General features: G+C 42.1%; 1 protein-coding gene and 1 long non-coding RNA gene across 3 annotated transcripts in view; one reads left to right on the top strand and one right to left on the bottom strand.

Moving 5' to 3' along the window:
- The window catches only part of LOC122485537, a 149,750-nt gene that overhangs the window by 34,058 nt on the left and 100,713 nt on the right, over positions 1–14,979 (top strand). The window lies entirely within an intron of this gene.
- On the bottom strand, positions 5,099–10,390 carry KRT12 (keratin 12). Its single transcript, XM_043584394.1, has 8 exons — positions 9,702–10,390; positions 9,235–9,317; positions 8,100–8,256; positions 7,062–7,223; positions 6,838–6,963; positions 6,476–6,696; positions 5,742–5,812; positions 5,099–5,224 (listed from the first exon to the last, which is right to left on the bottom strand). Exons 1-8 carry the CDS (start codon positions 10,311–10,313, stop codon positions 5,133–5,135), a joined length of 1,524 nt encoding a protein of 507 aa, XP_043440329.1. The 5' UTR covers positions 10,314–10,390; the 3' UTR covers positions 5,099–5,132.

Raw genomic sequence — 14,979 nt, forward strand, 5'->3', positions numbered from 1 at the left:
CATAAAAGCTGTTTCTTTTTTTTAAATTAATTAATTATGTGCATACACATAAGTGGGGGAGGGGCAGAGAGTGAGGGAGGGAGAGAATCCCAAGCAGTCTCTGCCCTTTTAGGTGGAGACTGACGTGGTGCTTGATCTCGTGAACTGTGAGATCATGGCTTGAGCTGAAATCAAGAATCGATGCTTAGCTGACTAGGCCACCCAGGTGCCCCCATAGCTGGTTATTTTCAGTAGAATATGTATAGACTTACATATAGTTGGTGCTGAATAAATACTGGATGAATGAATGAATACACAAATAAATGAATATGTGGTGTCTCACATACATAAATGTACCAGTTGATCATTGTTTAAAAAATGAAAAATTATACTTCGACCGGTTCAAAAAAAAGTTGTATTTGCAGCTCTGTTCATTTGAAATATGAAACTGCAGCTCTAATGACTTTTTTTAAAAAAAATCCCATGGTATTGACAAATAAATGAAATATTCCAAAATGGATATATTTTTCTCAGCAGAAACTTCATATATATATATATATATATATATATATATATATATATATATAACTTTAGGATGCACGTTCCAAGCTGACAACTGAAATGTATATAATCTGACCAGCCAGGTTCAGCCAGGGAAGCAGCATAGGATGAAGAGTCAGTTAGGACATTAATATTTTTCAGTTTGATTTTGAGTTTATGATACTAATGTTAAATGTTATTTAAATCTTAGATCCAGTCCCAAAACTTAAACATTCACTAGCCTATAAAAAGTCACTTTCTCAGCTATGTGAATAAATTTTCAGTTGATGTTTGAGTATGTTTTTAAAAGCTTGAGTAGTTCAGATTGTCTCTCTAGTTGTCTAAACTCTGAATAATTACTAGCTTTCTTCTTTATGCCTTAAGACAACTTGCCTCCTTACTGGTGGACTTTCTGGAAATTAATGCCATTTGTTATTTAAATAAGAATGTTTTCATTTATTAAGTTGATAGTTTGCCTTTTTTTCTTTTCTTTATCTCTTTTTTATGTTTTACTTATTTACTAAAAAAATGTTTTTAAGTTTATTTATTTTGAGAGGGAGAGAGAGAGAGCACAAGTGGGGGAGGGTCAGAGAGAAGTAGAGATAGAACCCCAAGCAGGCTCTGCAACCTAACTGCAGAGCCTGATGCAGGACTTGAACTCACGAACTGTGAGACCATGACCTGAGCTGAGATCAAGAGTTGGGTGCTTAACCAACTACACCACCCGTGTGCCCCTCTCTCTTTTTTGAAAAGTAAACTTTCTAGTATCAAACATACCTCAAGTGGCTTGAAAAGCAGTGTTGGTTTTTTAAAAGTTCAGTTCCTGAGATTCCAGTAGGTGGCACTCTTACAAAGCCTAAAAGAATTAATTGACTACTTTGGCAACCCAGGGTTGTTTTCTAGATGGTTCCCTTCTACTGTGACCTACTTGCAAACCTATTTGTTCTGGATAACTAAAAGTTATTGTTTTCCCTAATTATCAGAGATTTACATGCTCTTTGTTAAGCATTTTAAGAAATGTACATAAGAAAAAATATAATTGTCTTCTGAGTCCTTGGTAATTTCTAGAAGATAACCACTGTAACAATATGCATATATACATACAATATACTAATATACATTAATGTATACAATACTTTCCAGATCTTTCTGTAGCCTATACATACAACAAAAGGATATAAAAAGTAAACATTTTAATTGGCGAAGTTTTAGATTTAAAATTTATTTTTTTTTTTATGATTTTCTTTATTTTTGAGACAGAGAGAGACAGAGCGTGAGCAGGGGAGGGGCACAGAGAGAGGGAGACACAGAATCCCAAGCAGGCCCCAGGCTCTGAGCTGTCAGCACAGAGCCCGACTCGGGGCTGGAACTCACGGACCGTGAGATCATGACCTGAGCCGAAGTCGGCCGCTTAACCGGCTGAGCCACCCAGGCGCCCCGGCGAAGTTTTAGATTTTAAAATGATCATGAACAATATGCTTGTCTTTTGTTGTCAGATCTTGTACTTGGGTTTTGTCTTGTAAGCTATTTTCCCTTTATTTTCCTTAAAGACCGACCTCTCACTTCTGCAATTCATTAATTGCTGAGTCCAAAAGGACCTTTTACATCTGTGTTGAATTAGGGCTTGTGGTCTTGTGAATGAGGGCTGGAATCTTGTGATAAGGATGCTGTGCTAATTGCACTTCTTAGCAGTGAGAATGGGGCAGAGTGAACTTAAATGATAAACCTAATGCACTCTTTGCCAACTGAAGACTGTAGAATATTCTGAAATATTACCAGAATAGGACTGCTATTTTGGACTTGATGACTATTCCATGAGATCCTAGCCATTGGCGCTTATGTGGGCAATTTTGTGATATCACTGATTTTTTTTTCAGTAGCTTCCCCCCCCGCCCCAATATAACTTTAAGTCCAGCTGACTTCCCCCAGAGTGAATAATCCAAGAGACCCAGCCAGAATTGAAATGCTTTTTGTGGCCTAGCCTTGGAAATCACACACGATCACTTCTTCAGTAGGTCTACTCTATTCATTGTTGGAGGGGACTGTATACAGGGACAGGAGTACCAGGAGGTGGGAATCATTGGGGCCATCTTGGAGGCTACTGCAAGAAGCAATCAATGCATAGAAGATTACTTTATTCTCTTAATGAGGTGTAATTGACACACAGTATTTACTCATTTCAAATACACAACATAATGATTCAATATTTGTGTATATTGTGAAGTGACCACCACAGTAAGTCTATAGATAGCTATTTTAAAGCCACAGGATTAGTTAAGATCACCCAGGGAATGAGTGTAGAGAGAGAGGACAGAAAGACGTGGCCAGCATTCAGAGGTCACAAAGAAGAATCTGAGAAAAAAATGGCAAGTGAGGTATTGTCCATGGGAGCCCAGAGGAGAAAATGCTTTGAAAGGAAAGGAGGGCTGAAAAACTAAGATGGTAGCTAGGAAGAGCCTACTGGGTTTATCCTTGTGCAAAACTCCTTTCTCCTTTGAGTCTCACACAGTGCAGATGTAGTTATAAGGAAAACAGATGTTATTTGAAAGAGTAGTACTATTTGCAGCCACTGTTGTGTACCAGAAAAGGGATATCATCTATTACTTGGAGGCTGTGGACCTTGTTCAGGAAAAGACTTTGATCATTTCTTTGGGTCTAAAAGGTAAAGTTCTCCCAGGATGTGTTGTGGTGGGTGAGGGCTAGGCCGAGAGTGGAATTGCTATGCATAATATGGAGATAAATGGAGCACTGGAAACCACTAGCAAATATTAAAAGGAGTGTGACTTCAGAAAGCTGCATGCTGAAGCAGGTCAGCTATAATGGCATAATAACCTTCCGTGGGTTTTTGCACTCAGGGCTAGAATTCCTCCAGGCTTGCGTGACTCCTGCCTCTCCCTTCTGCTCCCCATGACACTCCTTGTTCATCAGTTCCCCTGGTTGCTGTGCCCCATATGGGTTCCATACACTAAATAATAGAGTGCATGTATTGAGTACTTGCTAGGTGCCAGGGACTGCTTCTAGTGTTTTATGTATGTTACCTCATTTCATCTCCACAAAACCCACCCACTTCAATGATGGATGGGGAAACTAAGGCACACAGGGATTAGGTTACTTACTATGAAGTGGCAGAGCCGGGATTTGAACCCAGTCTGGCTTCAGAGCCCAGGCTCTTAATCGTTAAGCCCTGCTCTTATTTCCCTTTTAGGGTTTCGAATTTGGCAACCCAGATTGAACCCCCATCTACTCAGGCTTAAACTTTGACCACCTGCTGCCACAACCCAGAACATGACACCTGTTATTGACTCATGGGTCTGATCCACCCTAATGAAAACCCCACCCTCGGCCTCAATGGCGCCAGATAGGAGAAGGGACGTCAAAGCAATGTTTGTTTACACCCTCGTGTTCTTTCACATGTGTTTCCTCTGTTTCCTTTTCCCCTTCTCTGCCTGGTTGATTTCTGTATGAAGCAATTAGTTGCCCCCTGACAAACTGTTCACTTCTTCGTCCATGTGTCCTTTGAACTTCTATCTGCCTTATCTCTCTGTATCACCATTTCTAGTAGAGGTGTATCTCTGCCCTTGATTGTGAGCTCATCCAGGCAAAGATCTTATCATATTCACCTTTGAGTCTCCAGTCTTGTACACTGTAAGGGTTCCGTAAGTGTTTCATGACTGAATGAAAGAAGGTCCTAGAGAAAGAATAGGACAACTGTTCTCCCCCATCATGGGTAATGTAATTTTGCTGTAACCTTGATTGGCTGATGTAAAAAGGACAGAACTTCTACACTTGATCTTAGCCAAAAGGCCGAGAAGCGATAAAAGGACAGAACTTCTAAAAGAATCTTTTTTTTAAAGTGCATTTATTTTGAGAGAAAGAGAACACGCATGTGGGTGCATGTGAATGTGGCAGGGGCAGAAAGCGAGAATCCCAGGCTGGCGCTGCACCAAGAATCTGTATGTGTGTATGTATGTATTTAGAGTGAGAGCACAAGTAGGGGAGGGGCCGAAAGAGGCAGAGGGAGAATCCCAAGCAGGCTCTGCACTGTCAGCACAGAGCCCGATATGGGGCTCGAACCCACCAACTGTGAGCTCATGATCTGAGCTGAAGTCGGATGCTTAACTGACTGAGCCATCCAGGCACCTCTCTAAAAGAATCTTCTTAACTTAATCTCCAACCTTGCCATCTTCATCTCAGTGTTTATCTACTTTACTATTAGTATTTTACAAACCTCTCTCTATGCTCTTGACATTATTGTTGGAATAGAGAAGGTACACATTTCACATTATTACCATTCATCTTTTATTTATTAAAACCATACTACTTGATCAGAATCCTGTGATTAAAACATGTTCCTGGTCACCAGAAGAAAGTTTATTAAAAGACTACTGCAGGTCCAGAAAGATGTAAGGCAATTTTGGTTTGTTATAAAGACCAACGTGGCCATAGTGATTTGTAATTGAAGAGCAAAAAGGACTCATAGTGAATAGGGAATCCAAGGAAAATGAAACAGACAGAAGTAGAATTGAACTAATATCTTACTCTGAAAGGGATAATTTCTGCTTGTAAATTTACTGTTCCTAAGGAATCAATCTTGGGGAAGATCTAATGAAATTTTATATTAGTTCTTCCTGAACTTGAGATGAGACCACTTCACCATTCACCACTTCCTGCACAATTGTCTTGATTTTCCGGGATTTGGTTGGATCTAAAGATAAAAATAGAATGAAGGGGGCGAAAGTTAGTGTTTCACATATTCATCCAAAACTGATTGTTGTTTGACTTAAGCTTTAAGTGAGATAGTGGCAGATACAATCCATTAAATTTAAACTTGTGAAAGTGACTTTTGCATTCTAAAACAATGCATGTTATTCAGTGAAAATGAAATGTATTCTGTATTGTCTTATGCACAAATGAAAATACTTTTCTTTTTAAACATTTAAAAAGTGGTTATGATGCTCATAATACCTCTTTGTAGAGTAGATTTTTCCCTTCCTGGGCTTGCCAAAAGTTTTATATAGTACAGACTGTATTTTTCTGCAGGAATGCATAAATATTTTTCCTTGGCTCAGAAATGCAAATATACTTTAAATTATCAACAATAATAATAATTAATAATAATTATTAATATTATTAACTGCAATATTTAATGAGATCTTATAGTTTTAGTCATTAATAAGTGTGATTCTGACTTACTCTAAGTGATTCTTAGGGAATCTGCATACCTTTAGAGGAATCAATCGACTGTGTTTGAGATTTGGAGTCTGTCACATATAAACTTTCATCAAAACCGTCACTGTAAAGAAAACAAGGGAGATGGTATCACATGATGCTTTCTGGGAGGAGGAGAAATAGAGTTTGCTGTTTAAGCTAAAAATGTGCATAAAACTAGTTTTCTAAATTTCTTGATGAACAATGATTCAATATTGCACCCTGAGAGGAATCACTTAGTGCGTGGACCTTTATTTTCAAACCGTGCCTAAAATGGGCTCTCAAAGTGAAGCAAACTGGCAGTTAATGGAAGATCTGCTCTCAGAAGTCAGATTTCCTGATTTATAGCCCCGGGCTCTTCCCACTATTCCAGGCTGCTGCTCCCTTTTGGAAAGTTCGCTGCAGTTGGTTGTGAGGTGACTCAGGTGGCTGTTATTTGATGTGTCATTCTTAGCATTGGGGCATTGATACCAGGTCTCTAATGGGTGACTTTTCTAGTGCTCCTTTGCAGTATGCCTCTTGTCTGTGGTGCCATTATTCATCCCAGCATTTTATAAAATTCAAGATAGCGGGTGACAGCACTTTGCAAAGTGTAGGACATTTACCAAATCCAAGGCATGTCATTAGGAGATGTGGTCAATTTCCATCAACCAGAGAACCCTGCCTTCTGTTGCCCAGAGCGCAGCAGGTGGCCGCTGTTGGTCAGCCACTAAACTCATTTCCAACCCATTTCAACCTGTCTATTCACCCTTGGGCCTCGCCGTCCAGCAGGCGGCGGTAGGTCTCGATCTCCAGTTCCAGGCGGGCCTTGGCGTTCAGCAGCCGCTGGTGGTCGGCGTTCTGGCGCTCGGCGTCGGCGCGCACCTGGAGCAGCTGCTCCTCCAGGCTGCCGATGAGCTGCTGCACCTGCGACAGCTGGCCGCAGTAGTCGCCCTCCACTTCCGCCAGCGAGTCCTCCAGGGATTTCTTCTGCACGGTGGGAGGGAAATGGCACAGACAGAACGGTGGAGGGGACTGAAGTGAGGAAGGCGGCCCGCCGGTGGCCTTCCTAATGTGGATGGCACGTTTTCTTTGGAAGTCATGAAAAGATACTGCGCGGGCGCGCCCTACCGTGGCCAGCTGGGACTGGAGCTCGATCTCCAGGTTTTGAACTGCGCGCCTCAGGTCGGTGACCTCGCTCTTGCTGGACTGAAGCTGCTCCGTGTTGATGCTGATCTCCTTCCTTAGCTCCCCGCTCTGCCGAGGCAAACAGGGGTGAAGGGACGTGAGCGGGCGCTGTTCCCGCGCCTCTTTCCTGCAAATGAGTCAAAGCCTTTTGTTTCTGTTCGTGGTACCTTTTCAACGAACCAGGCCTCCGCGTCCTTACGATTCTGCTCAGCGATGGCTTCGTACTGCGCCCTCATGTCGTTGAGGAGCCTGGTGAGGTCCAGCCCCGGAGCAGCGTCCATTTCCACGCTGACCTGCCCCGGGCCGCCTGCCAGGAAGGTTTGGAGCTCCTGGGCACAGAGAGTGAGAAAAAGAGGGTCACAAGGCCCGTTGTGACTTTCGTGGGTCTCTTCCAACACAAAAGACACTAAATGTTTTATTTCATAACCGTGTTGCTGTACTGCATAATACAAAAATTAAACTTTTTTTAACCTAAAAATTCGTATTTTTCTCCTATTTTAAAAGAACTTAAGACATTTTCTTGGGTCCCTAAACTTACCATAGGCCCTAGGGGCTGTGCCTACCATAGAAAATGGATGAGTTGGCCCTGCCTCTTGGGGTTCCAGGGCCTTTACCAAGAAGAAGGGAGGGCCTGGTGGGAAAGGTATAGTGGGGTTTCAACCACAGCTGCCAGATGGGGGCTGCAGAGAGTACAAGGGTTGCGCACTGTACCACAGTCATTGATTTCCAGTAGAAAGTTATTTAGAAACCCATTGCCAGGGTCATGATTAATGTCTGTTTTATACACCAGCTTTTGATATAGTGGCACACCAGAGTACCATGGGAGTTTTACACTGGGCATAACCTGTTTCTCTAACATATAAAACATTATGTATTGTTTGTAGACTTTTGTTTTTGAACTTGAAAAGTACTATATATTTTTTTTAAATCACTAAATCAGGACAATTAACATTCTGAGTGTTCTTACCTAGTGATGCAAATGACAGCATCAGAAATTACCTCTAATCCGTTAAACCTTCACTGAAACCGCCACCAATCCCACCACCATACATACACACATCCAGAAATTCAAAGCAAAGGGCCAATTTAACAAGGACATGATATATCATCCATATTGGGTCTAACTGTAGGTTTGTAAATTTGAAATTGTAATTTGTGAATTTGGGAGAAAAAAAACAGCTTAGAAAGCTGCCTTTTCAGCTGACCTCTTCATGATTCTTCTTCAGGTAGGCCAGCTCCTCCTTGAGGTTCTCGATCTGCATCTCCAGGTCGGCCCTGGCCAGGGTCAGCTCGTCCAGCACCCTGCGCAGGCCGTTGGTGTCGGCCTCCACACTCACCCGCAGGGCCAGCTCGTTCTCATACCTGAAAACCAAGTGCAAAACAGTTCCTGGAGTCCACACACCCATTTGAATAAGGCCCCTGCCATCATTTCAGGGCTGTCTTGTGCCCCCTGTGATTATTTAAAAGTGGCAGCATCGTGACGTATGACGTATGATGCTCTTTTTCCTTTTTAAGATTTTCCCTTCCTTTTTTTCATGGTAATTTACTGCTCAGTTGGAGAGAAGTGAAAAAATTGTGAGGTGAGACTTTTCTGCCAGCAATGACCCTCAGTAGCACTGTGTCCCAGGGAACAGTTTCCCCTTTGGCTGGCCACCCCGGCTATAGACAGTAGTAGCCCCTCTCCAGGTGGGGTTTCTGATGGCATCCGAAAAGCAGTTGAAAATAAAATAATAGTCTTTTTGCTTAACTTTTATTCATGATTTAATTTAAAACACTGCTACTTCCTTAATAGCTTTTACCAAGACTTCAGAGGTTCAGGGTCATCAGCACTGCCACATCCTGTGTGGGGATTTTGTGGAGCAGGATGAGCATTAGTGTTTCTTCCTCAGGTCTGGGAGGGTGGAGTACGGGAAAGGAGGAGGGAATATCAAAATAGGTGTGTGGTTAATATTTTAGTGGTATGTGTCATCTGGCAAAAGACAATTTCACTTAACTTCTGGGCAAAAACATTATGAATTCATTTTGATGCATGGGAGATCGAGGTGTGGGACATCGGTGGTAATATCATATCCGTGTTATGAGCCAACAGCAAATTACCAGCATGGTGATCATAGCCCTAGGCTAAAGCACCTTGTAATTAAGGATGTGTGAGGTGAATTGTGTCCGAATCTGATTACTTCCTAGAATGCCCAATGTGCATTTACCAAAACAACAAATGTGCAGAGCACGTGAACTGCAGAGGGGTAGAATGTTTGCCATCAACGAAGGCAGGAAAATAGGGACTAAGAAGAAATAATGAGACCTGTCAATTCTCACCAGTCTTTCTTTTGTTCTACTCACTTCATTCTGAAGTCTTCGGCAGCCAGTCTCGCGTTGTCAATCTGCAGGATGAGCTGGGCATTTCCAATGGTGGCAGAAATGATCTGGCCAAAGAGGGGGAGACACACAAAATGAGGACGGAAAATACTAGTATTATGCAGGTATATTTTTGACAGAAAATTTTTAGGTGATGTTAACATGCGATTTCATTACGAGTTTAAGACAATTTAACTTTTTAAAAGAAAACATTTATAACATTTTATTTAAAAATCAAGAAACATGTTTTTGCAGAAAAGATAGCAGAAGTACAATCACTTTATAATAAATGATAAAATGAAACTAAATATCCTGAGTTGAGAAATTGCTCCTAATACAGTCAAATTGAAAAACCTTAAGTTTTACATGTCTTATCACTGTAAAATATTGTAATAGTAAAAAAGAAACATCAAAAGGAATTCCCAAAGCCCCTTCAAAAACCATATTGTTACCTTATTCCTGAGGTCTTCGATCAATGGATAATATTTACTGTAATCACTCTGCGACCCGGGGTCTCCAGTCCCAGATCCTCGTGTTTCATACCATTCTCGAATTTTGTTTTCTAGCTCAGTATTAGCCTCTTCTAGAGCTCGAACCTTATCCAGGTAGGAGGCCAATCTGTCATTAAGATTTTGCATGGTTTCCTTTTCTGATCCAGAAAGAAGGCCTCCATCATTGCCAGAGAGAACGCCTCCAGGGCCACCTCCGGGGCTTCCTCCAAATCCAATTCCCAGGCCTCCAAAGCCACCTCCCAGGCCTCCAAAGCCACTTCCTAGGCTTCCAAAGCCACCTCCCAGGGCTCCAGAACCACCTCCCAGGGCTCCCCCATAAGCACTGCCCAGTCCTCCTGCAAAGGAAATTCCAGAGCCACCACCAAAGCCAGAACTAGAACCAAACATGGAAGCAGAAGAAAAGCCTCCCCCATAGCTGTCTCCAAAGCCAAAGGTGCTCCCCCCATAGCCACTTCCAACGATGGAAGCGGACGTGCCCCTGGCTCTGCCCGATGTCCCACTCTGGGAAGATGGCCGCCGGGAGAGCCCAGAGGTGCGCACTGAGAGGGACATGGTGCTGCTGGAGAGATCTGCAGCCCGGGGAAGGGGGCTACAACCTGAGAGAAAGCAGTGTCAGCAAGGCAGAAAGGTTGGCCTTTTATAGGTCATGAAATGGGTGTTACAGTTGAAAAGTTCACTCTCTTCATTCAAAATATTGTGCTTCCCCCTTTTTTGACCAGCTCAACAAATGCATGATTTATACATACTGAAAACTTATTGGTATAGAACTAATTGAATAATTGTGCCCATTATATATTTGTTATACAAAAAATAAATCTGGGTGGAGTAGAGATAGGTTGTCAGAAGGAATTTTTCTCTTCCAACATATTCTATTCCTTGTATTCTCAGCACTGCCCGGTGTCTTAGGCACAGTGGGAAGGCAATGAGTGATTGTCAAATGGATAAACTAATCGTACGTCGTCCTCAGCCTTGAGCTTCTTAAAGTTCTTCACTCATATTTCTGACTTGTTTCCTTTGGAAAACTAAATGTAAACCATGCAGTCATGATCTAGTCTATCTCCTAGTGGAATATAGATTCAGAAGCAGTTGTGAAACGCACTGGTGAGAGGTGGGGGAGTAAATGCATTTTCCAGATTCATACAGGAATTTGAATTCTCAAGGATTTTTTTCTTAATTTTTTTAATGTTTAATTTCTGAGAGAGAGAGAGAGCAAGGAGCAGAGAGAGGGAGAGAGAGAGGGAGATGCAGAATCTGAAGCAGGCTCCAGGCTCTCAGCTGTCAGCACAGAGCCCCATGTGGGACTTGAACTCATGAACAGTGAGATCATGACCCGAGCCGAAGCTGGGCACTTAACCAACTGAGCCACCCAGGTTCCCTTGAATTCTCAAGGATTTTAAATCATCAGATTAGAATTAGGATGTCGCATGGTTTCTTTTTTTCTGATTCAGAAAGGGGACCTTTTGAACATTGAAAAATATTATGTTTTGAGTAGAATATTATAATATTCTCAACAGCTTTCCCTTTACATAAGAATTACCTTGTTAGTAAACTCTATGAAATCAGGAGCCTGATTTCACTGTCTGATTGTTCACTGCTCTACCCCCAGCATTGCTAATGTATCAAAATACAACTGATTTTTTGTGTATTAAAATTATATCAGTGCTCACACCCTCAATCCCTGCCCTCTGCCCCTCCAAATATCCAGAAAATATTGACTCTAGCTTCCTGGGAAGTGAGGCTCTTTTTTTTTTTTTTTTTTTATACATTTATTTATTTTTGAGAGACAGAGTGAGACAAAGTGAGAGCGGGGGAGGGGCAGAGAGAGAGGGAGACACAGAATCTGAAGCAGGCTCCAGGCTCTGAGCTGTCAGCACAGAGCCCGACGCGGGGCTCGAACCCACAGACCGTGAGATCGAAGCCGGACCTGAGCCGAAGTTGGACGCTCAACAGACTGAGCCACCCAGGCACCCCGAAGTGAGGCTCTTTAAGTCTATGAATAGTCTTTTTTTTTTTTTTTAATTTTTAATGTTTATTTTTGAGAGAGAGAGACAGAGCATGAGCAGGGGAGGGGCAGGCAGAGAGAGAGGGAGACACAGAATCCGAAGCAGGCTCCAGACTCTGAGCTGCCAGCACAGAGCCCAATGTGGGGCTCGAACCCACAAAATGCGAGATCATGACCTGAGCAGAGGTCGGCCGCTTAACCCACTGAGCTCTTGAGCCAGAGCCAGCAGTGCCCATTGGTGATACGGGGGCAAATGCAGAGGGTTTACGCCTGAAGCCCATTTCAGACCTCTATTGGGAATACTCATTGTCAATTCTGGCAAATGGAAGGACTGTGTGACCCTTCTTTTCGCTTTCCCAGGGACAAGAATGATGAACCCAGGGTGAAATCCAGTTACAACTTCCTTTTACCTTACGATGGAAGCGACACATGTGAAGAGATGTATTTTCCCCCCTCCTATACACGTCACAAAGAGCAAGCCGGTGGGATTTCCAAATAAAGGGGTTTTAAGCAAGACATTTGCAGAAACTACATATTCTTACTCACAATAAATATAGAAAAGATGCAGTGATCAAATGCAGACTCTGCTTGATGAGAGAGGCCCTAATCCGTTGGTTTCATTTCTTGAGAAAATGGAAACGTGTTAAATGGAAATAACCAGGGGCCTCAGCCTCCTATGGAGATTGTTACCAAAGGTTCCTTTAATCTGTATTACAAGCACTTTGAATGAGATTGTCTTTGTTTGAATCGTTGATAGTGATAGTGGGCTTACTACGTTCTAGACAGTGGGCCAGGTAAACTGCAGACGTTATTTTTAACCTTTGTGGCAACCTCTTCAGTTGGATACTTTTGTCCCATTTTACAAGAGAGCAATCTGAGGGTCACGACGTCAAGTGACTTATTCAAGGCCACAGAGCCAGGAGGTGGCAAAGACAGGATTCAGGTTGCAGTGCGTTTTATAGACGACATAACCCTGCTTCTTATGGTGAAAACAGAAAAGACAGAGGGTCACTCAGAGCTGCCAGCCATGAGACTGGGTTTCTGCCCTGCACATCAACCTGGAGCTTTCACTCTTTTCTTTTCAAAAAAGCTTTCTCCTTGAATTTCATTTCTCATTGTATAGGCTGAGACCAAAAGAATGACACCACACATGAAATCCTGCAAACGCGTGGGCAAATGTAGTTTTAGTTATACTTTTGACATGTAACTGCATTGTCAGAGATCATATAAAGTACTAGTTCAACTTGCACTTCCTGCACAGGAGCTTGATGTTATGGTCATTAATTTTTGCTTACAAGCAGCTCCCCCCCAACCTGCCCCACCAAGGGTGAGTCCATTGTGATTGCCATAGAAATGAAAACAGGCTATTACTTGCTTACAGACTGGAGGGAATGTGCCAGGTGCAGACTTGTAACTTAGTGATATCATCACGTGATATGGGAATATGATTAACTTGAATTCTTGAACTTGGAGCCGGTTTTGTGCTGACATGTATACTTTCCACCTCTAATGCCTATATGTAAATTTAAAATAATTGTGCTCAAGTATCTATACTTGCCTTTTCTGGGAAGCGAATCTTAGAAGCAAGTCTAAGGGAGAGAAAACAAATGTTTGAAGGGAAATTAAAAAATAAAAAGCACTAGCTAATACTTTAAGTTGGAATTGTTATTTGAGACTGTCCCCAAGTCAGTAAGGGTGAGAGCGCAGGGTGTCCACTGGTCATGTTTTGATTTTATGTCATTCCATGTCATTCTTTCTAGATGTTATAAGGCTCTTAGTAGGTGTAATCCCCCAAGTCCATCCTAGCTTCCCCTCTGGGGTTTCTCTCGCAGTGTGGTGGGACCACTTCGGCACTGATGGTTTTGTATGAAGTCATGAAATTCCAATGCGTGATAAAGAGACCCATATTTAGGGACTACAGATCTTCTCTGGATCTGTATGCCTGTCAGAAATAGGGTCATGCTGTTCCGTGTCCTAGCTGGTATAAGAAGTATAGATACGGGGGCGCCTGGGTGGCGCAGTCGGTTAAGCGTCCGACTTCAGCCAGGTCATGATCTCGCGGTCCGTGAGTTCGAGCCCCGCGTCAGGCTCTGGGCTGATGGCTCAGAGCCTGGAGCCTGTTTCCGATTCTGTGTCTCCCTCTCTCTCTGCCCCTCCCCCGTTCATGCTCTGTCTCTCTCTGTCCCAAAAATAAATTAAAAAAAAAAAAACGTTGAAAAAAGAAGTATAGATACGGAGATTAACACTTCACCTTCACACAGTAACTACTGGAAGAAACAGAGGTAGAGTCATCTGGTTCCACATGTATGTAGGGTTTCACTGCTTTCTTCGAAAGATTGTTTGGAAGAAACTAGAGATTGACCCAAAGGCAAGGATTAGTTTTCATTTTTATGATAGGAAATTCAGTTAGTAGTAATCCTAACTTTTGAACAAAGTATCATTATTGCCTAGGGCCATAGGCAATAATTGTCATACTGATGATGGCCATGCCTAGTGAATTTCAATCCCCACCTCCTGTAGGGTTTTTACTAATCAGACTCAGTTTCAGTATTTGCATGTCAAAGTTACAGACTATTTTGGAATGTGTTTTGGTAGGAGAAAAAGAATTCACTGTTGTGTAATTAATTGCTTAGAAGGGTATCCTGACTTCAGACAAACAGTCCTGAGGTTCAGTCTTGCTCCATGACTTGGTAACTGTAACTTTGGGAGACTTATTTCATATCTTCATATATAATCCTCATTCATAAAATGGGGATAATAGAATAAGGCCAACCCATATGAAATTGCTATTTTTTAAAGGTAAAAAATGATCACGTATTGGCAAGATCATATGATTCAACTTAATAACTTCTACTTCATGGGGTCAGTGTGAGGATTAAATGAGAAATGCATATAAAATGCCATGCATACTGCTTAGCTCATAGTAAGTGCTCAATAAATGGTAGATACTATTATCTGTAAGCAAGTCACATTATTATTTTCAATATAATCACACTCAAAATCCTGTTTACTTATAAACTTATGTATCAAAATTTAAATCCAAGCTATTCATTTACTAGAATATGACGAGAGAGGGCAAAATGATTTTTCCTGTAAACATTTGCAAGGCAGTTACTGCTTACTGAAATGCAAAATGGGTGAGAATACAGTATGTATCTTTTTGGGTCTGACTTCCCTCAGCATAGTGTTTTCAAGGTTCATCTCTTCGCACTGTGT

This window comes from Prionailurus bengalensis, chromosome E1, assembly GCF_016509475.1.
Source record: "Prionailurus bengalensis isolate Pbe53 chromosome E1, Fcat_Pben_1.1_paternal_pri, whole genome shotgun sequence".
Classification (NCBI taxonomy): Eukaryota; Metazoa; Chordata; class Mammalia; order Carnivora; family Felidae; genus Prionailurus; species Prionailurus bengalensis.

Excerpts from the sequence above, each read along its gene's own strand:
- KRT12 (XM_043584394.1), bottom strand. The coding sequence starts at position 10,313 with ATGTCCCTCTCAGTGCGCACCTCTGGGCTCTCCCGGCGGCCATCTTCC. Across the intron at positions 9,318-9,701 it reads TCGAAGACCTCAGGAATAAG|ATCATTTCTGCCACCATTGG; the intron begins GTAACAATATGG and ends CTCTTTGGCCAG. Across the intron at positions 5,813-6,475 it reads CTGGACGGCGAGGCCCAAGG|TGACGGTTTTGATGAAAGTT; the intron begins GTGAATAGACAG and ends TTTTCTTTACAG.